The sequence below is a fragment of the Mustela erminea genome, chromosome 14 (genome assembly GCF_009829155.1).
Source record: "Mustela erminea isolate mMusErm1 chromosome 14, mMusErm1.Pri, whole genome shotgun sequence".
Lineage (NCBI taxonomy): Eukaryota > Metazoa > Chordata > Mammalia > Carnivora > Mustelidae > Mustela > Mustela erminea.
The window spans coordinates 59,503,673-59,527,710 of NC_045627.1; the positions used below are offsets into that span (position 1 = coordinate 59,503,673).

At 44.4% G+C, this 24,038-nt stretch overlaps 1 protein-coding gene across 6 annotated transcripts in view; it reads left to right on the forward strand.

The window, feature by feature from the left end:
* PLCE1 (phospholipase C epsilon 1) overlaps positions 1–24,038 on the forward strand; it is a 325,782-nt gene that overhangs the window by 293,472 nt on the left and 8,272 nt on the right. For all 6 annotated transcript variants that reach the window (XM_032313903.1, XM_032313905.1, XM_032313904.1 and 3 more), the window contains 8 exons: positions 761–1,051; positions 5,847–6,010; positions 7,293–7,554; positions 10,215–10,333; positions 13,135–13,263; positions 16,707–16,916; positions 21,750–21,908; positions 23,609–23,824. In XM_032313903.1, the coding sequence (XP_032169794.1) occupies positions 761–1,051; positions 5,847–6,010; positions 7,293–7,554; positions 10,215–10,333; positions 13,135–13,263; positions 16,707–16,916; positions 21,750–21,908; positions 23,609–23,824 (1,550 nt within the window). The remainder of the gene's footprint in view (positions 1–760; positions 1,052–5,846; positions 6,011–7,292; positions 7,555–10,214; positions 10,334–13,134; positions 13,264–16,706; positions 16,917–21,749; positions 21,909–23,608; positions 23,825–24,038) is intronic.

The window sequence follows — 24,038 nt, forward strand, 5'->3', positions numbered from 1 at the left end:
AGTTTTCCCAACACCATTTACTGACGAGACAGTCCTTTCCCTGTTGTATATTCTTGGCTCTGTTGTCACAAATTAATTGACCGTATTTATGTGGGTTTATTATGTGGGTTTATTTCTAGGCTCTCTATTCTGTTTCATTGATCTGTGTGTCTGCTTTGACGCGGATACCATATTACTGTGATTACTTAACTTTGTAGTATAGTTTAAAATCAGGGAGACTTGTATAACTTTTATACTTGCTGTAACTTTCCTCATAGCTTTCTATGCATATCTACCTTATTCTCCTTAATGCTCCCATGGTGTTCTGTTGTGTGGATAGACTGTCCTTTATTTAACTGCTTCCTTGCATTTAGGTTGCTTTCTAGGGGGTGGGGGTGGGGTGGTAATGGCAGAAGTTTGGGAGTTTTCGGTTTTGGGGTTTGGTTTTGTTTTGCCATTTTAAAGAAAAAAACAGTGCTAGAGTGAACACCCTTGGGGGTGTGTGGTTGTGTATTTGTGCAAACTTATCCACAGAATAGATGAGATACCGAGGCAGAGGACTTCTGGGCTTTTGATTTAAATTAGCGTTGTTACACTCATCTTAAAACACACTCGCTACCATTTTGTTTCAAGGCAGTGGACTAGCTCACAAGAAACAGGCAAGATGTATTCCGATGTGTTATGTGTTATGATTGCCTATTAGGATGTTGTTCAGGTTTATCTTTCTAAAAATTTGTAAAGTTTTCTGCACTAATCTGAGGCTAATCTTTTGGGGGTTTAGGTTCCTGTGAAGGAATGCGGCAGGCCTGGGAGGAATCTTCTTCCCCCCTGAACCCAACCACATCCCTCAGCGCTATCATTAGAACTCCCAAATGTTACCATATCTCATCGCTGAATGAAAATGCCGCCAAACGTCTGTGTCGCAGGTATTCTCAGAAACTGATCCAGCACACCGCCTGTCAGCTGCTGAGGACTTACCCGGCTGCCACCCGCATCGACTCCTCCAACCCCAATCCCCTCATGTTCTGGCTCCATGGGATTCAGCTCGTGGCGCTCAACTACCAGACAGATGGTAATGGGCCTGCTTCCCCCAGAAGGGTGCCTCCCCACCTCTCTCCTCTGCGTCTTATGTTTCAGCAAATGTAGTGCAACAAGCAAGATTGTTTGAAGGGGGCCAGATTCCACACGGGGCACACCATATGCAAGGGGTAGACTACAGAGGACTGAAAACAGAAGTGAATTTGATAAGGAATTGTGCCCTGGATGTTTTGATTAAGGCAAAAGATAAGAACCATGAAACAGCCCCTAATTATCTCCTGTTCCTGCCCCCTTTTTAAAAGCATTTTCTTAAACATTTGACTGCTCTTGATAGGGCTGTGTCCAGTTTGTTTTTAATGATCTTTGAGGTAGAGATTTTCTCATACCCTTTAGTAAGTTCTCTTGCTAAGCTTTTGTTCTTGCTGTCAAAAAGTAGTGTGGCTGCAAACACTTGGCACGTTAAAATCATTAGAGCTTCTTTTCTTCCCTTTGAGATTGAGTTAGAGAATCATGGTGGGTGTTCTAGGAGTGGCTAACACAAAGAAAACCAGAGTGAACCACATGAACAGAGAGAGTAATGTCTGTGTTTCCCCACTGGGGATGAGACTCTCCTAACCAGGGAACCGATGAGACCTAAAACTCCAGGTAAGAGCTACCATTGACGGCAGGCTCACCACGCACCAGGCACTGTGCTGAATTCTTGGACTCCCTCCCATTATCTCATTTAATCTTCACAGCAACCCTACAAGGTAGGTACCTTTAGGATCCCCATTTCTCTGATGAGCAGACCAAGGCACAGAGCAGTTAATTTGTTCCACATGACAGAATGATTTATAATAATAGATTCAAGGATTATGGGAGTTTAGAGGATAAAGTTTTTTGTGTCCACTTGATTGGGGGAGGAGTGAGGAAGCTACAGAGGATGAGGAAAGAGTAAAAGAGAAATGTTTAAGTGTTTTCTAAAAGCTCATTCAAAAACCAGAGTCTTTCCTTTGAAGAGTGAAGCGGCCTCCCCATTCCTCTCACGTGAACCGAATCAGATCCTCACTAACCGTGCTGACCTATCAGCACAGCCCTGTCTCCAGCCAAGTTCAAACCACAGCATTAGTCCTGGGACCACCAAGCAGCCTGGCACTGGTGCCAACAGGGTCCGTCTGTGGTTGACCCCACAGATATATGGTCACAGATACCAGCCCTGTCTTTATGCCCCTTAATATTTGTTTCTTTCAGTTGATACTAAGTAAGCCAATGCAAGTGAAGTACCATACTTAACATAGTGCCTGGCACATAGAAAGCATTCCACAAACATTAACTGTCGTAAGTGTTTTTTGATAAGTTATGAAAACAGTATGATTTGGACTCACAAGTGGAAATAATAATGAAATATTTTCAAAGTTGTAAAAATTTCTTTTCAATCTGTCCCAAGTGGCTTATGGGTTCACATCTCTGGCCCTGTCCTTAGCCCTGTGTCCACTGGTCCCCTTGGTTATTATGATCCTGAAATATTTTAAGTAAACTGAAATAACTAGCAAAATGGTTTTCTCAAGAAAATGGAAATACATTTGGTTTGGGATGTGTCCTTTCTCCTGAAGTGCCAAAGCTGCTGCAGACATACTGGCTATGCTGACGGCAGAGGGAGCCACGGCTGAAGGGGACACAGGAACGGCCCCTCCTTCAGCCCCCCACAGTCTGAACCATGCACTGAGCTTGCCGCGAGGCCTCCACTCACCCCAGAAGGTTTATCTTCTGTCCCCAGTCAAGCCAGAGAGTGTGTTGGAGCTCCTGCACTCAGAGGGGGTAGATGGCTGTGTTATGTAGTCCATCAAGTTTCTCTGCAAAACCTTCCAGCTCCCAGGATGGGAGCCATATCTACTCTCTTGATTTCAATACAGCAAGCAATGATAAACATCTCCTCACACTGCACAGAGCATGAGCTACACGCAGTGTCAGGGTGTTCATCTGTAAAATGTTCATCTGTAGTCCTCTTTCCTCAAATTGAGGGTGGAGCCACGTCATAACCTGCACACACTAGGTGCTCAAAAAATGCATGCTGCACTGAGCCGAAACAGATTGTCTCTATTAGCCCTGCTGCAGTCTGAACCTGTGGTTCATGATTTTTGGTCCAGATCTCTTCTAGGTACTTCTCTGTGGATGTGAGTCCAAATAGATAAGAGCCAACATTGGAATCATTATTTTTAATTTTTGAAAAGAATTTCTAGGCTATGGAGTGCTTGATTTTCCATGAAATGCCCCAACCAAAAAACAGAACCCCCTCCCGTTGTCCCTTTAGTCTCCAGATATTTTCTATGGATCTCATCTACCTTACCACTTCCTGAATTTCAGAGAACTCTGATGCCACAAAGGGGTGTCCGTAGACTTAGGCTGATCTCTTCCCAGGAACTCTAATAGCTCCTTCAACTCCTGGAAGGTGTACAGTTATCTAGAACCAGGAGTAGCCCACATCTCCTCAATAAAACCAACTCTTGAGCTGGGAAACTCACCTGAAGCTGGTGTGCAGACAGACCCTTGTTGTTGCTGGCAACAGTCCTGCAACACCCTTTCCCATCTGGAGCAGAACATATCCTGCATCATGTCCTAGGACCTACAAGTATATAGACCTTCAGCCCTAGTCCAAAGACAAGCTTCCAGTAATATTTATTATGCTTTCTTGATCACACTCTTTATGATGACTTTTCCGGCCCCCAAATATAGGGAAAATATTATGAGAATGGTGTCTAGTTACTATGGAGTTTTTAAAAGAATGGAAGACTTTAAGGTGATGCTATGCTTGATCTGCCATCACATGCATTGACTAAGAGGGATGATGGGGTTAGACAGATTCCTGCGTACTCTGTCCATTGGTTAGAACCAGGGTTTTAAAACTATATCCCTAGGGCGCCTGGGTGGCTCAGTGGGTTAAGCCGCTGCCTTCGGCTCAGGTCGTGATCTCGGGGTCCTGGGATCGAGTCCCGCATCGGGCTCTCTGCTCAGCGGGGAGCCTGCTTCCCTCTCTCACTCTCTGCCTGCCTCTCTGCCTACTTGTGATCTCTGTCTGTCAAATAAGCAAATAAAATCTTTAAAAAAAAAAAAAACTATATCCCTAGATGAAGATCTGGGTCCAGCTGTAGGACCAGAGAAGGACTGGGCTTGAAGATCCCACCTTTATCCCAACTGAGCACCTCCACGTGGATCTGTTTTACAAAGTGGATCACCAAATGGATTTTAGTTAAGACAAAGCACTTCCAGATTTTGGAAAGCTGTAAGGATAGACATATCACTAATGCCATCAGACTTCAAACCCAAATGGCTGTTGACATCATAGTCATATTTAATGACTACTGTTTATTGAGCACCTTCTGTGTGCCACGTGTCAGGGTAGGGACCTTCCCTCATCATCTCATTTATCTTTATGACACCCCTTGAGATATAGACTACATGGCTTCAGCGGTTCAGACTCAGTAGTTAACAAAAGTATACATTACAGGGTTTGGAAGTTAAGCTGGGTCGGGTTGTTCAAGTGTGAACGCCAACTCACCACTCACGAGCCACGTGCCTTGAATTTGTTCATTTCTTGTGCCTTGGTTTCTTCATCATAAAAATGAAAATACTACCAGAAGCTACCCCATGGGCTATGGAGGCACTGATGCCCACACGGTGCTTCACACAGGGGCTGGTGCACGGGAAGGGCACAGGGAGTGGGAGCTGCTCTCATTTCATGAGGAACATTTCCCCATTTCATGTTTACCAGCTGAGTGAGCTAGTTTGCTTCCCTCCATCGTCTCAATGAATCAGTCACATGGGGACCAGATCGAGCCTGAGAGGTGGGGTCCAGAGTGCTAATTTTGTAGCTCAGGAGGCTGAGGCCCCTGGAGCTTTCATGTGTCTAAGACATCTTCCCCCCAACAATTCCTGCACATGGCCCCAGCCAACCCCCATGTACATGGAAAAAAGTTACACACAAGACGAATGAAGGCCAACTGCTCCTTGCTCCACGGAGCTGACCACACTTTTCCTTGATGTTGGTCCATGTAGCAAGTTCACTCTGCACAGGGGAGGAATCTATCAGAGAGAACATTTGTCAGGTGTGTCTCATAAACTGCTCATTTGGGCCACTTTTATACAGACTTGTGCCATTAGATGAGCCTTTGAATGTGGAAGAGGCTGCAAGTGCAGGGGTCCAGTCGTTCGTCAGAGAACATGCCAAATAAAATTTGGCCACCAGACACTGGAAGCTGTTGTGAGAGCTCCAGGCGTTTATGACTGAGGGGACTGGGGACATGATGGAAGTACATTTCATAAGGAAGTACTATTATTTAAAAAAAAAAAGAGGTAGACGTATTGCAATTTATGGGTTGAAATTGAGATTTCAAAGACAATTTTTTAAATTTTTCTGGCTATTCTCCTCACCTTTCTTGTATTCCTAAGATTTCATCTTCTTTTTGAAAAAGCCAGGATTATTCATACAATTGTCTGCAATGTTTGGTGCGTGGGGATAAGAAAATGCCATTATCCCCTTCCAAAATTCAGTACAAAATGAGGTATTTCACGGATTTTTCTGGATGGGTGTTGTGAATTTTTATTTGCATGCGTTTTTAAGTGGCAAAATGTGGGATGGAGCGTGAGCTCCGCAGAGGCTGATCCCGCGTCTCGTCACCGGCTGTGCCTCGGGTGCGGTCGGCACACAGTCTATGCCGTGAATGTATAGTTATCTCTTCTTCATGCTTCAGCTTAGGGGAAAATGGATCCGAAGTTCTTTTGAGCTTGAAAGTAAATGTGTGAGATGACATGTGAGCCACCAAGTAACAAGCAATTTTTACTTTATTTTGCAGATCTCCCCTTACATTTAAATGCTGCCATGTTTGAGGCCAACGGTGGCTGTGGCTATGTTCTGAAACCCCCAGTTCTGTGGGACAAGAACTGTCCCATGTATCAAAAGTTTTCACCTTTGGAAAGAGACCTGGACAACATGGAGCCTGCCGTCTATTCCTTAACTGTAAGCATGGCCTCTGTTGTCAGAATATAGTAAGATCTATAAGACTTCCTGAATATGAACTGGTCTTGAATTCAAGGCATTGCAAAGGTCTTGTGTCACAGTCTTGTTCATGCAGATTTTGTTCCCAAAAGAATATCTTTACCTCTCAGAAAGCAGTGGCTCTGGTTTCGATACGCTTTCACCAGGCCCTGTATCTGCGAGAGCCCAGTTGGTGAACTTTTGAGGTCCCGGCTTCACCTGCATATTGATGATGGATTCTGTCCTCCTGCCCCTGAGCATCATAACTATGAGTGGATTCCATAAACGCTGAGCTCCTGGTTAGAGCAGATCATCTTAAACTCTGATAAGTCCTTACAAGATCAGATCAAGATCAGACAGGCCTCAATATACAAATCAATTAAACACCTTTTCTCCTTGCAGATTAACTATCATTCCTGGGCCTCTCCTTACTCCTTTTATTACCTAGTTAACTAGTCATCAGAACTCCACAGGCTGACCCCAACAGCTGAGCCCCAGTAGCTCAATACCCAGACTTATTCCCTGTTCTTTCACTCCTACTTAGTTGATAGAGAAACAAAACTGCCAGATGGTGATAGAAAAATCAGGGAGGGACGAAGCTACCTCTTCTCTCCATCTTCACATCTTGTCTGGCTGGCTGCAAAGGAAGACTGTCATGCAGACTGTGCTCCTGATACCTCAGAGCCCCAGGGGATCCCACTCACATGTGTTCCTCCCTCCCAAACTGCTTTTTGCTGGCCCCAAGACCAGGGCAGCCGCCCCTTTCTGTTTGAGCCTTTCAGCTGGAATCAAGTATAGCTCCATCTACTTACAGAAGGCTGTGGGTTAATTTTTAACAACATTCCCTGGGACTTGCGTCAAAATTCAACTCTTCGCGACAAAGATTTGGGGTATATCAAATATATCCACCTAAAACCTTTTGAACAGAATGTTAGTACGATTCTCAGTGACATTGCCCGCGGTCCCTTTTCTCTTGCTTTCTTGAGAAATGCAATCATCTTGATTGCTTAGTTTTTGAAAGTAGTTTGTCATTTTCATAGTTGAAGGTTATGGTCGGGTGAATTCTGTGGACAAATTAGGCTTTCACTTGATGTGATGTGATGACCCAATTACAATCACTTTTTTTTTTTTTTAGCAACTTTATTAACCATTTACCACACTCATCCCAGAGTGTTCCAGTCGTCTTGGAGGGAAGTGATGAGGCATAGAGGTTGCTCTGTTCCTTTGACATCTTCGGTGACTTGGATCCTTTTCTCTTCCTCAGATCGTCTCTGGTCAAAACGTGTGTCCAAACAGCAGCACGGGGAGCCCGTGCATCGAAGTCGACGTCCTGGGCATGCCCCTGGACAGCTGCCACTTCCGCACAAAGCCCATCCACCGGAACACTCTGAACCCCATGTGGAACGAACAGTTTCTCTTCCGAGTTCACTTTGAAGACCTCATATTTCTTCGTTTTGCGGTTGTGGAAAACAACAGCTCGGCTGTAACCGCTCAGAGAATCATCCCACTCAAGGCTTTAAAACGAGGTAGAATATAATCATTAAAATGCTAATCATTAGTGTGGCTACCTGATGGATGCCCCGGACTTTTTGGTGCTCTTCCTACCACTGTCTGTGTGTGTGTGTGTGTGTAAAAGTTCCATAGTACATAGTTAAAATAAGAGGCACAAAGTAATAATACAGATTTGAACACTGTTGAAGCACATTGCAGAAGAGGTTTTCCTTTTACATCATCCTAAAATCACACATATTGACCACATCCCGTAAGAGCGCAGCCTCTGCTTCTGCTCGTGTGGGGAGGAGTGTTTGTGCTCCTGTTCCCACACACCCCTTCCCAGTAGCACCCACCACAGCCTGGCATGTTTAGAGCAGGGACTGACGTTAGGAGAGGAGCCCGAGGGGCGCCAGGTGGCTCAGTCGGTAAGAGCAGGGGACTCTTGTTCTTGGGGTCCTGAGGTGAAGCCCTACGGTGGGTCTAGAACTTACATTAAAAAGTTTTTTTTTAATTAAAAAAGCAAAAAACAGAGAGAGAGGAGAGGAAAGGAGCCTGAGAGGAGGTGGGCTGAGGTATGCTTGTGGCATCAGCAGGCCGTGATGGGAGTCGGCCCCAGCCTCATCCAGGGGCAGAACCTGGGGTGGTTGGAGAATGCTGAGCAGGGGCTGGGGCTGTTGGCCTGAGGTGGTTCGGCCTCACCAGGGACTCTTGGTAATAAAATGTGGATTCTGACTCAGTAGGTCTGGGGCAGGGCGTGAGATTCTGCATGGCTAACAAGCCCCCAGGGATGCTGACCCTGCTGGTCTGCTCTGAGTACCAAGGTTCTAGTACATGCTTCTTCCCACAACCACACTCCAACTGCCACAAGCATGTGACAGGCTCCTACAGTTTCTGCTTTCCCCACTATGCAAGCAGCCCTCCGTCACTGCCTTAGTCAGCTCCAGCCACTATAACAGAGCACCGCAGATGGGGGGCTTAGACAGCAGATGTGTCTTTCCTACAGTTCTGCAGACCAGCGTGTTGGCAGGATTGGTTTCTCCCAAGGCCTCTCTCCCTTGCTTGCAGATGGCCACCTTCTTGCTCTGTCCTCACATGGTCATCCCTCAGTCGGTAGTATGTGGCTGGTGTCTCTCTGTGTCTTTGTGCTAATCTTTTCGTATAAGGACACCAATTATACTGGTTTAGGGCTCACCCTGATGACCCATTTTAACTTCCTAAAGGCCCTAACGCTCTTTAAAATCCCTACCTCCAGATACAGTCACATTCTGAGGTCCCAGGAGTTAGAGCTTTAACATAAGAATTTGGAGAAGACGGGACGCCTGGGTGGCTCAGTTGGTTAAGCAGCTGCCTTTGGCTCAGGTCATGATCCCAGCGTCCTGGGATCGAGTCCCACATCGGGCTCCTTGCTCAGCAGGGAGCCCGCTTCTCCCTCTGCCTTTGCCTGCCATTGCCTGCCATTCTGTCTGCCTGTGCTTACTCTCTCTCTCTGATAAATAAATAAAATCTTTAAAAAAAAAAAAAAAACCTTTAAAAAAAAAAAAGAATTTGGAGAAGACAATTCAGTTCATAGCAGTCATTACAGAAATGTGAGAAAGTACAGAGAAGCAAAAACAATTCTTTTTAACCATCCATTCCCCATCCAAAATCATCACTTTTGGTGTATTTCTTTTGCAGGCTTTATTTCTCTGCCCATGTATTTATATACTATACATAACATGCATACATATACATATTACATAATGTATTTTTTTTAAGATTTTATTTATTTATTTGACACACAGAGATCACAAGTTAGGCAGAGAGGCAGGCAGAGAGAGAGAGAGAGGGAAGCAGGCTCCCTGCTGCACAGAGAGTCTGATGCGGGGCTCGATCCCAGGGCAGTATGATCCTGACCTGAGCCTAAGGCAGAGGCCTAACCCACTGAGTCACCCAGGCACCCCATAATGTATATTTTTAACAAATAGGCTTCCTACTAATCTTAGTCCTTCACACCTTACTGTTTCACTTCCTGGTGTATGTAGGGTGTGACTTTTCATGTTGACAGCCATGCATCTTCATTACCACTTTTACTGGCTGCATGCTATTCCATTTTGTACAAACATTCAAACCATAACTTACTTAGCCAACCCCCTATTGTTGGAATATTATCCCTAAAACTGTTCTAAGAGGGAATATTTGTAGAACGGTAACTGTAGATGACTTGATACAGAGGTGGTCAGGTTTTCCTAGTATATTTTGTTTGAGTTTAGGATTTTCGCTTTGAGTCTACGTTAGAAACAGTACCTAGGTGGGGCGCCTGGGTGGCTCAGTGGGTTAAAGCCTCTGCCTTTAGCTCAGGTCATGATCCCAGGGTCTCTGCTCGGCAGGGAGCCTGCTTCCTCCTCTCTTTCTCTGCCTGCCTCTCTGCCTACTTACGATCTCTGTCTGTCAAATAAATAAATAAAATCTTTAAAAAAAGAAAAAGAAACAGTACCTAGGCAAGTTAGTTACCGCTCAGTGATCCAGAACTGTCCCCAGGGACAGCAGTCTGCTGAGGAAAAGGCAACTCTTGGCTGCGTGCCTGCTGCCACTCCCCACCCATCGCCAAGGCCTGGTTTCCACCGACCGTTGACTGCCCTCCCCGGGGTGGTCTCCTGGAAAGAGCTCTGGGGTGCGTGGCTAACAGGCTTCTCCCAATTCTGCATTATTCTAGGTTATCGGCATCTTCAGCTGCGAAACCTCCACAATGAAGTCTTGGAAATCTCTAGTTTATTCATAAACAGCAGAAGGATGGAAGAAAACTCCTCCAGCAGTGCTGTGCCAGCCTCTTTGGTAATGAAGTTCTATTTCACTCAGCACATTTGCAAGGATTGCTACACTGGGGATAGGCTTTCTTGCAGCACAGGAACCTGGTCCATTAGAGTTATTAATTAGGTAGCAATGGAAGTAATAGTAACAATAACATCCAGCCCTTCACACTTTCTAAGTACTTTCCACCTATACTGACTCAGTTAATGCTCTCAATAACTTTGTGAAATAGATATTGATACCATCTCCACTCCATAGATGAGGAAGGTCAGAGCTAAGATATCTGAGGTCACACAGTGATAAACCCAAGTTATTCTAGAGCCAAAGCCCATTCTCTTTTTTTTTAATTTTTTATTTCTTATTAACATATAATGTATTATTAGCCCCAGGGGTACAGGTCTGTGAATCGCCAGGTTTACACACTTCACAGCACTCACTATAGCACATACCTTCCCCAATTTCCATAACCCCACCACCCTCTCCCTACCCCCCTTCCGTGGTAACCCTCAGTTTGTTTTGTGAGATTAAGAGTCTCCTACGGTTTTTCTCCCTCCTGATTCCATCTTGTCTCATTTTTTTCTTTCTTACCCCCCAAACCCCCCACTTTGCCTCTCAACTTCCTCATATCAGAGAGATCATATGATAATTGTCTTTCTCTGACTGACTTAGTTCGCTCAGCATGATACCCTCCTGTTCATCCATGTCGTTGCAAATGGCAAGATTTCTTTTTTTTTTTTTTAATTTTTAATTTTTTACAAAGTCCATATTCTTAATGAGTACATGATGGTGCCTGCCAGGGAGGTGAACCCAAAATAACAACATGGGGAAAAGACTAATCAAGCCAAGCTTGGGGAGTTGCACCATCGGCCCTCTTGGAAATGGGGGAGGAACACCACAGAGAGGAGCACCATTGCAGACTCTCCATCTTAACAAGCTCCCCAGGCCCACTGAAGTTCGAGAACCACTGGACCAGCACTCACCCCAGTAATGCAGGGTTGTTTACTTAAACAAGTAGCACTGCTTTAATTAACTGGATGATTCCATTACCTTGCCCTTTAGAGGTGAATTTTAAAGGGTGCCTGATGATTACCTCTTTACATGTTTGATAACCTGTTCACCGTTGCAGCAATCTTAACCTTCAACATAGCGCTAACAACCTGTGGAAAGGCACTGTGTATGCTCACAAATGGCACTGGCTTGACCACTGCCATGGGCTCCTGGCAATCCCCCAGCTCTCTTCTCTGCTTCTCCTCCCCTCACCTCGTCACTATCTTCTTTCTCTGTCCTGATCTCATTTCCTTCAGTGTGTGGTCAAGGTCAAGGACAGCACCTTGGCCAAGATGGAGGGATACTATTGCTGGTACGTGGTCGGAGGACTGGGAAGCAGGGGCAGGGCTGCCTGGTACCAAAGGGCAAGAATCACACGCTTTCACTGAGGAGAGGCAGGACCTTGTGCCGGATTCAGGGTCGGTCGTCCTCGAAACCTGTTAGCACTGAAGATGCCACACGTGCCGTGAATGAACCACTATTCCTCACAGCACTTCTGACACCAAATACATGGTGTCTTCCCAATGCTCCTTCAGCTCTGACACCAGCTGGGTGTCCTGCCTTTTGATTTAATTCTGACACCATCTACCTGGACTTAGCTTTGGATCCTGAAGTTAAGGACTGTCCCCACTTCAGGTGCCAGTGGCAAGTGCCAGGCTGTCACTGGTACTGCTGACTGACCAGTTATAAATTCAGGAGTTTTCCACAACTCCCTCCCCAGGTTCAAGAATTTTCTACAATTACTCATAGAACTCAGAAATGTGCTTTACTATTACCAGTTTATTATGAAGAATACAACACAGGAGCATCCAAATGGAAGAGATTATATGGATCAAGGTCTAGAAAGAAGGATGTACAGAGCTTTTCAGCATCCTGAAGTGTTCAGCAACCCAGAAGCTCTCAGAACTCCATCTTTTAGGGAGTTTTATGGAGGCTTTGTCCCTTTTCCAGGGAGAGAAATAATAATAAAATAATATTTCCAGGGCCAGGCATAATGTCATAATTCAGCTCTCAGTGAATTTTGTATTTTGAATGAATGAATGAATATATCTTAATACAGAAAATGCTCAAAAAGTTTTATAAGGGGGCACCTGGGTGGCTCAGTCGTTAAGTATCTACCTTTGGCTCAGGTCATAATCCCAGGGTCCTGGGATCGAGCCCTGCATCGGGCTCCCTACTCAGCAGGAATCCTGCTTCTCCCTCTCCCATTCCCTCTGCTTGTATTCTCTCTCTCTCTCTTTCTCTCTCGTGTCAAATAAATAAATAAAATCTTAAAAAAAAAAAAGTTTTATGAGTTACACACCTCCCCAGCTCTTCCTGAAACAGAAATGCTTTTCACATTATAATTATTTGTGTACCCAGGCAGCAAGCTCTCCAAGGCTGTAATAGTCTATTTATCATCTTACCATCCAAAATTCTAGCCCAGGACCCTAAAGAGAGATGGAACTCAGTAGACACTGTTGGAGGTCAGTTCATCAGAAGTAACATGCATTTCAGATGATATCAGGTCTCCTAATTAGGATGTAAAGAGTCACTACTATTTAAAATAAATTATTATTTTGGTAGTATACTGCTAATATCCTCACTAGACTATTAAGGAAGATGCACCATGGCCTCTTCAACCACAAACAGAAGCATCGGGTTATAGAAGAATGGTCTTCTTTTGCATTTATGTGTCCCCCTACAGACTTCTAAGAACTAGCACTTCTGTATTGAATATAGCCTGGAAATAACATGAGAATGAGAGTGAATAAGAAACCATGTGATCTTCCTTGCAGATGTTTAATACAGAAGAAAGAAAATGTTTGCAGACTCACAAAGTCACAGTGCATGGGGTCCCGGGTCCAGAGCCCTTTACTGTTTTCTCCATAAATGGTGGCACCAAGGCAAAGCAACTTCTCCAACAAGTAAGTCCAACAAGCCCATGGTTGGGAGAATCCAACATCTATATATATATATATATAAGTGTGTGTGTTTGTGTATATGCGTAAATGCATGTGTAAACACAAAAGCATACATAAAACACAAAGTTCATGGTGATGCGCTTCCTTTTGATTATTTGTGTAATTCAACACCAAGATCCACCCTAAGAATGATCTGGGAGAACTTGGTATACCACGAGACAAGCTAACCTGTAGAAAAGGATTTTTAACACATTAAAAACATGGGGTTCAGGAAGGATAAAGACCAGAATGCGTGGCTCTCCAAGCATGTGTACTCCTTCCCTCTAACCCTAGAGCCGGGCCTCATCTCCCTTTTTTTTTTTTATTTTTTTTTTTAAAGATTTTTATTTATTTATTTGACAGAGAGAAATCACAAGTAGATGGAGAGGCAGGCAGAGAGAGAAAAAGGGAAGCAGGCTCTCCGCTGAGCAGAGAGCCCGATGCGGGACTCGATCCCAGGATTCTGAGATCATGACCTGAGCCGAAGGCAGCGGCTTAACCCACTGAGCCACCCAGGCGCCCTCCCTTTTTAATGTAGAGCTTACTAATCCATCAGAATTTGCACACAAGCTGAATGAAGTCTGCTTGCCGTCCTAGGAGTTAGATCAAAATTTTAGCACATCAGGGTGGAGCACATGGCCAAGAAGACATCTTTGGCCCTTCCAACCTTAGGCATTTATGTGCATGTTGAGCAGCCCCCTTGTCGGCCTTCCCCTGTCACTTGATCTCAGCCTTCCAGGTACCATCCCTCTGGTGCAAAGGGGCCAGCAGGGCCTGACATGAGAGAACGAGGGCCTGTTGCCCCAAACCCTGCAGCAGCCCTGGCCTGAGTCCCCTAATGTGGTCCCGCATCTGCTTGGGAACCCCAAAGATCTCTGTGGCTTTCTGTAGGCAGGGCCACTGCCCCATGGGAGGGCATGTCTGAGTGAGAAAACCGGGAACAAAGCAGCATCCAGAGGGAGGCAGTTCATCAAAAGGACAGGCATACCCATGTGTAATGTCTTTTGTCTTTTCCTTAGCACAGTGACCTAATATCTTGGCAGACTATTTTATCCCTAACCCAATTCATCCCTTTTCCTCCTTGGGAGTAGACCAAGGGAGCAGTAACCAAGAGGAGTGACCATGGGCTTTCTCTGAAGTTAGGGTGTGTGACGACAGGTAGCTGGGATCCTAGAATGTATGCGGCGGGGGTGGAGACCAGAAACCAGTGAAACCACCATATGGAATAAGAGTAATAAATAGTTCTGGGTTTTGAGAGGAAGTCTCTATGGACAGGCAACAATTTGCCCAACATTTTAAAACTGACTTAAAGTCAGAGAAAACGGCTTAAGTGCCAGTTTTCATAGACTATCAAACAAAAGCAACTACCAAGACTTGGGGGAGTGGCATTTGTTTGGGGGTTTGTTTTTATCTTTTCAAGCAATCGGGCCATGAACTTCAGCATCTACTATCACAAAGTATTGTCGGGGATTTGGAGATATTAAGTAGGGTAGTATTTCCATAGACCACCCACAAAAAACAGCCCGTTACTTTATTGTCACTCCTAGTGAATAATTCCATGGATATAAAGCAGGACTGAGGAGGGAGTGACACGGCCCTCTCATGGGGATGATGGTGCCGACTGACCCACTCCTAGAGGCTTCACATTCTGAATACCTCATAGCAGTAGCTGTCTTGCCCCCCATAGGATCCGTAGCCCAGGATCGATTAGAGACCAAGGACTGGGGTGAAGGGAGCAGCGTCTCCCTGAGAGTCTTCTGCCTCCACCGTCCTCAGCTCTCTCTGCTTTTCCTCCAAGTGAGATGCAGCAGTGCCAAGTGTTGACTCTGGTAGTTGCATCATTGGTGCAAGCTAGGAGAAGGGTGTTTGCCTAATACAAGCCAGATGGTGGCAACTTTCTCTGTCCCCACTTGAAGTTGAGCCTTTTGTCAGTAACCTGTACGGGTGGGAAGCAATGCATCAGCCGGAGGGGCCGTAGTGATGGCTAGTGTTCACTGGGTTCTCATAAGTGCCTGCATCCGGCTTCATAACCGGTGCCTGTATCATAAAATGAAATGACGACGTTGTTACTTTTACTGTTCCCATTTTATGTATGGGGAAACTGAGCCTCCAAGGGGTTAAATATCATGCCCAGCACCTCGCAGTCAGTCAATATTAAAGGCAAACCTCAGACCCAGGTCCGTCTGGCTCCAGAGCCTCATCTTGGCTGCTCTGTTTGACCATCCAGGGTCCGTCGCCAACAAAGAAAACAAGCTTGTAGGCATGGTGTCAAGAGTTCATTGGAAGGAGAATTCCCAGGAACTTAGGTCAGATGACATTAGAAGACAAGCATTTCCAACCTGAGAAAAAGGGATGATGTTGGTAAAAGCTGTGTTAGGGTCTTTGCCACTGGTCCTGAGTGACAGGATCCCAGAGAGCTAAACGCATAGACTGGGAAGCCTCAAGCTTGTAATTCAGTAGGAGCTCTCATTCCAACTGTGGGAAAAATAGTTACACTGTCTGGGGATTATGAATAAGTTGTGTCGTTGCCCAGAATGAACATAAACAATCCTTCTTGGACATCAGAGAGTTCTTAGGTCTTCCAGGAAGAATTATGCAACGCTGCAGAGTAGGTCTTACTTATAAATGGTACATCAAACCTATGTAAACACTGTGAAAACAGGCTTATTTTGTGTGTGTGTGTGTGTGTGTGTGTGTGTGTGTGTGTATTTATTCAAGTATAGCTAACATACAATGTTATGTTGATTTCAGGTGTATAATAATGCAATGGTTCGATCATTCCATACATTGCTCAGTGCTCACCATGATACGTGTCTCATGAATCCCCCTTTACCTATTTCACTCATCCCCCAACCTACCTCCCTTCCGGTAACCATCAGTTTGTTCTCTGCAAAAAAACAGCTCATTTTAGTTTGGGGGCAGGTTAAAGATTCTATTTATTCATGAAAGACAGAGAGTGAAACAGAGATGAAAAATAGAGGGGGAGACATGAGAGACAGAGGGAGAGAGAGAGAGAGAGGCAGAGGGAGAAGCAGGCCCCCTCAAAGCGGGGAGCCCGACGCAGAACTTGATCCCTGGGATCATGACCTGAGACCAAGGCAGATTGTTTAACCAACTGAGCCACCCAGGTGCTGGAAAAATAGCCTTATTTTTTTTTTAAGATTTTGTTTTTATTTATTTTTCAGAGAGAGAGAGGGAGAGAGAGCGAGCACAGGCAGACAGAATGGCAGACAGAGACAGAGGGAGAAGCAGGCTCCCTGCCGCGCAAGGAGCCCAATGTGGAACTCGATCCCAGGACGCTGGGATCATGACCTGAGCCGAAGGCAGCTGCTTAACCAACTGAGCCACTCAGGCATCCCAAAATAGCCTTATTTTGAATGAAAGTTTTGCCTTTGCTTTTTTTTTAGATTCTGACGACTGAGCAAGACACCAAACCTATTGTCACAGACTATTTTTTGATGGAAGAAAAATTTTTTATATCTAAGGAAAAGAATGAATGCAGGAAACAACCATTCCAAAGAGTCATTGGTCCAGAAGAAGAGATCATGCAGATTTTAAGCAGCTGGTTTCCAGAGGAAGGCTATGTTGGCAGGATTGTCTTAAAAACCCAGCAGGAAGTAAGTGTGTCTGACACCATGACGACTCAGTATGTGATCAGCGGCCTCACACCTGGCCACCTCCCTGCATTCAGAATTTCCTATAACTGCAACTTGACTTCTGTTGTTTTTCTTAAGTAAATGTGGAGAAATGATTTTATTCTTTTGCGCGTGTTCAGAATGTTATCTCTAAGGTACGGAAATTCAGTCTAAAAGCTGTCCTTTGTAAAAGAAAGGGAGCAAGAACTCAAAGGATTCCTTATGTACGGCATCAGCTGTACATAAGGAATCAGCTGGGTCCAGGATTTGATTTCATTGTGAAAAGACATTGTCGTAAGCATCACAGCACTGTGTCATGCTAGTCCCGTTGGTATTTTTACCTTTGGGGTTTCCTTGCCTGCCTCTTCATGCCTATTAAAGTTTTAGCTACTCGAAGATTCTGTGCTTCTAGGCAAAACAACAGTAGTTCTTTGAAAATATTCTGTAACTTCACACAAAGCAAGAATAATCTCTCAGCCTCCGGCAGAATTAGTAAAAATTAACATTACATTCACTAACATTCCCATGGTCATTCCCACAAAGGAAACAATTCAGTAATTGCATGTCAGTCTACGTTGGTTAACTCCTGTCTGAGTTTGTGAATGGAGCATTGATTTTTCTTTTTTATAAGAACCCACTAACTTCCCACCATTTTCTAAAATGACCTATAAAGTCATTGCTTCACCACAGACAGTCATGCCTCATGATATATCAATAATGAAGGAGTTGAGTCAGTTCAACCATTGATTAAACAAATATTTCCTGAGCACCTAATAGGAGCCAAGCCCTGTTCTGGGCACACGGTTGGTTCCTTTGGAGCATGTAATAGAGCTTGGTTGGTAAAATGCCCATCAAAGGTCCATGGTGTTGGGATACAGTGGAGATGAGAAAGAGCCAGTTTTCAGCATCATGTGCTACATTTTCACTGTGCACTGAACTGTGGACGTGGCCAAGAGCTCCAGCTCTTGGCTCCAGAGAGCTCCAGCATCTGCTCTGGGAAACCAGAGCCTCTGTCTTTCCTCCTAACCTTGCCTTAGACCATAAAAGGACACTTCAGTTAGGCACAGAAATGTAATTGTCTCCCAATCCTCCCCTCCCTATTGGACTTACACGTTGCAGAGACAGTTAACAAGCAGTTCTAGTAATTACGGCTTTATGAGAAAATATCAGAGGGCTTAGCTGGACTTTGGAAGTCATGTTCAGTTTCTCTCTACATTCTTCCTTTTTATTTCCCATTGTCTTACCTCATTCTCCAGCTACCTATAAAAAAGTATCTAAGTGATTATGTCAACAAGTGAATTTTCAAACCATATAGTTGCATAATGATTTACAGTGTTTAAAGTTCTTACTTACTGCTTTTGAATGATCTCGTGACAGAATGGAAACCATTTCACACATAAGGAAATGGAGGTTCACAGAGGTTAAATCATGACAAGGTGAGACATAGAAAGAACTACATCTGTGGCTTTCCGGTCAGTGTTGTTGCCCCATCCTGTGCTCCCCGGGCTGGTGCTGAGCCAGCCCTCTGGGACGCTGGTGCCCAGCACTGTGGAGACAGCAGGCGGCAGCAAGCAGGAGAGAACATGGACCGGCCGTTGAGTGTCATGCTGGGGAGGTTAGGAATGCCCATATGCAATTTAAAATGTGTCTGAGGGCCGCCTGGGTGGCTCAGTCGATTAAGTATCTGACTCTTGGTTTAAGCTCAGGTCATGATCTCATGCTCCTGGGACCAAACCCCATGTGGGGCTCCATGCTGAGGATGGAGTCTGCTTGTCCCTCTCCCTCCCCCTCTGCTCCTCCCACTTCGATCCTTCCCCTTCTAGCAATCTCTCTCTAAAATAAATAAATAAAATCTTTAAAATGCATATGAAAACAAGCTGTAGAGACCCCAGGAATAAATATTTCATAAGGGCTGGTGGAAGAGATGCATTTTGAAGCGTAAGGGGGATAAATTAGAAAGGAAGGCTAACAAGCATTTTTCTGAGGGGGAGAATACAGCAAGCTCTCCTATACAATGCTTTTGTGGGAAGGAGATTTTTTTTTTTAAGATTGATTGTATTTATTTATTTATTTGAAAGAGAGAGTGAGCGAGAGAGAGAACACAAGCAGGGGGAGGAGCAGAGGGAGAGAGAGAAGCGGACTCGCCCCTGAGCAGGGAGCACCATGTGGGGCTCGATTCCGGGACTCCAGGATCATGAACCGAGCTGAAGGCAGAAACATAACCGACTGAGCCACTAAGCGTGGGGAGATTTTTTTAAATGACTGACATGTGTCTGCTGAGAGAACAAATTACATTTAAGTGTTTAGGTTGATCTGGTGCATAGTGACACACAGTAAATATTTACTGACTGAATGAATGAATTTAGCAGTTATTGAATGCAAGCAGATACAAGCATAGTTGATAGATTTGGGCTATAAGTATTTCCGTGTATTTCATTTTGTGAAACTAGTGAGATAAGTATGCAGATTGCCTATATATTGAAAGTCCCCAAACTGCCCTCCATGACCTCTGACCTCTGCCTGCCTGCCTGCCTGCTTTTTATAGTTTTCTTGTCTTCTGGGTTCTCAGGCTGTCAGGATCACATCTTCCTGTGGTCAGTATGCCCTCCTGGGCTACCTGCTGGACTTGAAATCAGACAGACCTTGCTCTGCCACAAATTAGATGACCGTACAGCTCATTTAACTTATGTAAAACTCTGTGCCCTAATTTGTAAATCTGTAAGAGAAACTACTCTGCCTGATTGAAAAATATGGACGTGAGACTCACGCCAAACATACGGACAATATGTAAAAAAATGCTTAGTAAGCTATAAAGAGCTCCAAGTGAGGGCCATTGTTCTGGTGTAACCTGAGCCTTCTAATATGTGGGCAGAAAACTCCTTGGAAATAAATAAGTTCTGAGTAAGGCTCCAAAGAGCTCTCTTAAAAGTAATGTTTATTGCATAGTTATTGAGGTATTTTATGTGTCCATTAGAACCTTTTTTGGTTTTTTTATGCTTCTTGGCTTCCTGGTTTTCAAGATACGGATTATAAATTATGTCAGATGAATTACCACCCAGCCCTACTCTCCAACTGGCTAAATATATTATGATCAACATAGTGACGTATTACACAGCTAAATATCTAGGAATTGGACCTAAACACCACAATCTTTTAAGTGGGGACAAAAAAACAAGTTGAAAAACATTATATGGAGGGCGCCTGGGTGGCTCAGTGGGTTAAGCCGCTGCCTTCGGCTCAGGTCATGATCTCAGGTTCCTGGGATCGAGTCCCGCATCGGGCTCCTTGCTCAGCAGGGAGCCTGCTTCCCTCTCTCTCTCTCTGCCTGCCTCTCCATCTACTTGTGATTTCTCTCTGTCAAATAAATAAATAAATAAAATCTTTAAAAAAAAAAAAAAAAAAGAAAAGAAAAACATTATATGGAGTTTATATAATAAAAATAGACAGTAACTCTCCCCTCCCCAACACCCATAAGATAAAAAACGGGGTCCAAAAACATCAGTCCTGAAAATTGTAGGAACCATGATTGCAAGATTAATGAAATGATTGGACTGAGCCTGGGGGGCTGTTTGGCAAGAAGCTCCAGGAACCTATTCTTTCTGATCGTGGCTGCAGTTTGGCGCCACCTGGTGGCAGTTATCCATTCAGACTTCAATATTGCCCGGGACAATTCTGGGCCATACCGCTGGTTGGAACCTCCAGGAGAGTGGCAGTGATTCTTGGATTTTTCTGGTTAGTTAGCATCATTTCAGGGCTTGATCTGAGGAGATTAGGCCAGGAGACTGTTAGAGATCCAGGGACTTTCCTGCTAAATGCTCAGCTCCTAGGATAGAGCTGACCTTCCCCCTACAGACCACCCCCAGCCTTGTGGAAGAGAATTGTAAGCTACCTTTCATTTGAGAATGGCGCTAACAAAATTAGGAGCCATTTGATAATCATATTATACCCAAATTCACATAATTGCAGGGTTTCATTGTATGTATTTGTTCACACAAAAATACGTAGATTGATAGCAGATGTTTAGAAGCATATATAACCTAACAACAGTGGGGTTTTTTGTGGAGAATAAGATGAGAGGGGAAGAAAAAGCTAATGATGGGGAAAGTTTGACTTTTTATTGATATATTTCTATACTCTTTAAAAATTTTAATAAGATTCATATATCTATAGATATATCTAAATATATATTTAATATATAGTTACATGTGTAAAATTTACTGAAAGCCGAGTCACCAAAAGCCAATTAACCTGATGACCAATTCTCAACACTTACTGAGAATTTTGTCGATATTCGTTGCAGTGTATCCTAACCTCCAGCCATCGTTTCGGCCTTTTCACTGCTGGTTCTGTCCATCCAGTCTGGCTGAGAGTCTGTTTGCATGTTTCATTGTTCGGATGTCTAGCATTCCTTAATTGCCCAAGGCCTGTGTAGGGAATGGATGGGCTCTCTCTTAAATGTAATTCACGGTGTTCTTATTTGGCTTTTGGTCATTGGCAATATGGTGTGTTGTCCTTTTACAAATGTATCCACAGTTGACTTGGACTCTGTAGTATATAGAGATCTACTGGCTCACTGTGAGCCAGACCTTATCAGTCTGTAAACATCAGCAGAAATCCCTACATTACTTTCTTCCTCTCAGAAGACATGGATATCCTTGTAGAATCATTTATGAACTATTAACTCGTATATGAAATAGAAAGCTGAGAAATAGTTCCCACATTGCCCAGATACAGCTCACATTTTCACTGAGTTTTTCTTTCTTTTTCTTCATCATCTTACCATTTACTCATACTTTCTTTCTTTTTCTAACATAGAACCTAGAAGAGAGAAGCATTATTCAAGATGACAAGGAGGTGATCCTGAGCTCAGAGGAGGAGAGTTTCTTTGTCCAAGTGCATGATGTTTCTCCAGAGCAACCTCGAACGGTCATCAAAGCGCCCCGTGTCAGCACCGCACAGGATGTCATTCAGCAGGTGAAAGCCTCACCCTCGCTCACCTCAAGTCGGCTCCTCACTGTAAACCACTGGCACAAATCAGATGTCAGCTCATTTTATGAATGAAGTTCTAGACCAATGGGTATCTGAAAAGGGAGATTGTGCCTCTAGGTTAGGACATACTAGTTCATTCCTTCAGCAGACATTTGCCTGGTATCTATCATGAGTCCCACTTTCCGTGGAACTGTTGGGAAAAGATTTAGGAGGGGACTCCACAGAGGAGTAATTTCATTGTCCCAGAAATGCCTAAGCCAGTCCCTGGTGACTGTTTCTGAGATTTTACAGAGGACATGCCGGAGGCCTTCTCTGGCCCTTTCCCTCTTCTAAGTCATGCTTCTTTGTGTACATGGTTTCAAAGGACTGTATCTCCTTCCTTCAAGTCCCGTCATGGTTTGTGTTTATTAACTACCCATTTGAAAAGTGGTAGAGCATAATAGTTAACAGCACAGACTCTACATTAAATTGCTCAGTTCAGGGGCACCTGGGTGACTCAGTGGGTTAAGCCTCTGCCTTCGGCTTAGGTCATGATCTCAGGGTCCTGGGATCAAGCCCCGCATTGGGCTCTCTGCTAAGCGGGGAGCCTGCTTCCTCCTCTCCCTCTGCCTGCCTCTCTGCCTACTTGTGATCTCTGTCTGTCAAATAAATAAATAAAATCCTTTTTTGTTAAAATAAATAAATAAATAATGAGTTGCTGAGTTCATATCCCGGCTGTCCTTCTTAGTGCCTCAGTTACTGTGGTGTGCTGGTTAACTGGCTCTCTTAAGGAAAAAAAAGAAGAAGAAGAAGAAGAAAAAGCCCAACTGGTTTTTAGTGTTGGCCAGTTTCTGTTGTGTGGAGAGTCCCACCACATCTGACCTCATTGGCCCAGTCCATTTGGCTCCAGCACACATTATTATATCCTATGTGGTAAGCTACTACCTCCACAATGCAGAGACTGTGTAATAGTCCTTTCCACACAGGGTTGTGAAGATTAAGTCAGTAAATACACGTAAGATGTACAATGCCCAGCACCTGGTAAGCACTATTAGGTGCTATTTGCTGTCGCACGATGGCATGGTTAATATTTGTCTCCTTCATAGAGTTTGAACTCCAAGAGAGTCCAGACCTATGTTTGTTTTTTTCACCTTTCTCTCCCCCAAAGTACAGTATCTGGGACACAGAAGGCCCTCACTAAGCATTTGATGAGCAAATAAATGCGTACGTGAAAGACGATCTTATACTAAATGAGAAGGGAGACCGGGTCAATTACTAAAATGCTTTCCACATCCAAAAACGTGATAGAGGGGCTGCCTAGGATCAGGGTTCTGTTCCTCCCGGTCTGTGACCTTCATGTCTATGAGCTTTGGTGCTCATAGACCCAGTCCACGTCCGTCTTCTGTTACTCATTAGCTGTGCATTCTCTGGAGTCTGCTTAACCTCTGTATTGTTTCCTTGTCTGAAAATGGGGCCGTAATACCTACATCACGGTCTGCTGTGAAGCCCAATCAGGTAACCTGGGAGAGCATGTTACAGGCAACAACTGTGCAACCATAAACTGAGGAATGGGACGATGCAATCTGAGATAGATCCCCCTCCTCTAAAAGTCTGTGACATCTTCCCACCTTCAGGTTTCCTTCAGAATGAATGCAAGTGTTGGAGATACTGTGTCTATATTCAGTGGACTATAACTTCTCTTTCAGACCTTATGCAAAGCCAAATATTCCTATAGCATCCTGAGCAACCCCAACCCGAGTGACTATGTGCTTTTGGAAGAAGTGGTGAAAGATGCTACCAAGAAGTCTTCTACCCCGAAGTCCTCCCAGAGGGTTCTTTTGGATCAGGAATGTGTGTTTCAAGCCCAGAGCAAGTGGAAAGGTGCAGGAAAATTCATCCTTAAGCTAAAGGAGCAGGTGCAGGTAAAGTTCAAAGTTCTTTTCCTCTCTCCACAAAACATTTGATACTCATAACCATGTGGTAATCAAATCTGGGAACTTATGAAATCTAGGAGAAAGGTTCTGAGTCAAGGGTTTAGTAGGGAGAAAATAGTTTGGCTTCACTTTCACTGCATAAAAAGAAATGTACTCCACTGTGAGTAAGTAGTCTTGAGCGAGGACTCCCTCAGCACTTCTT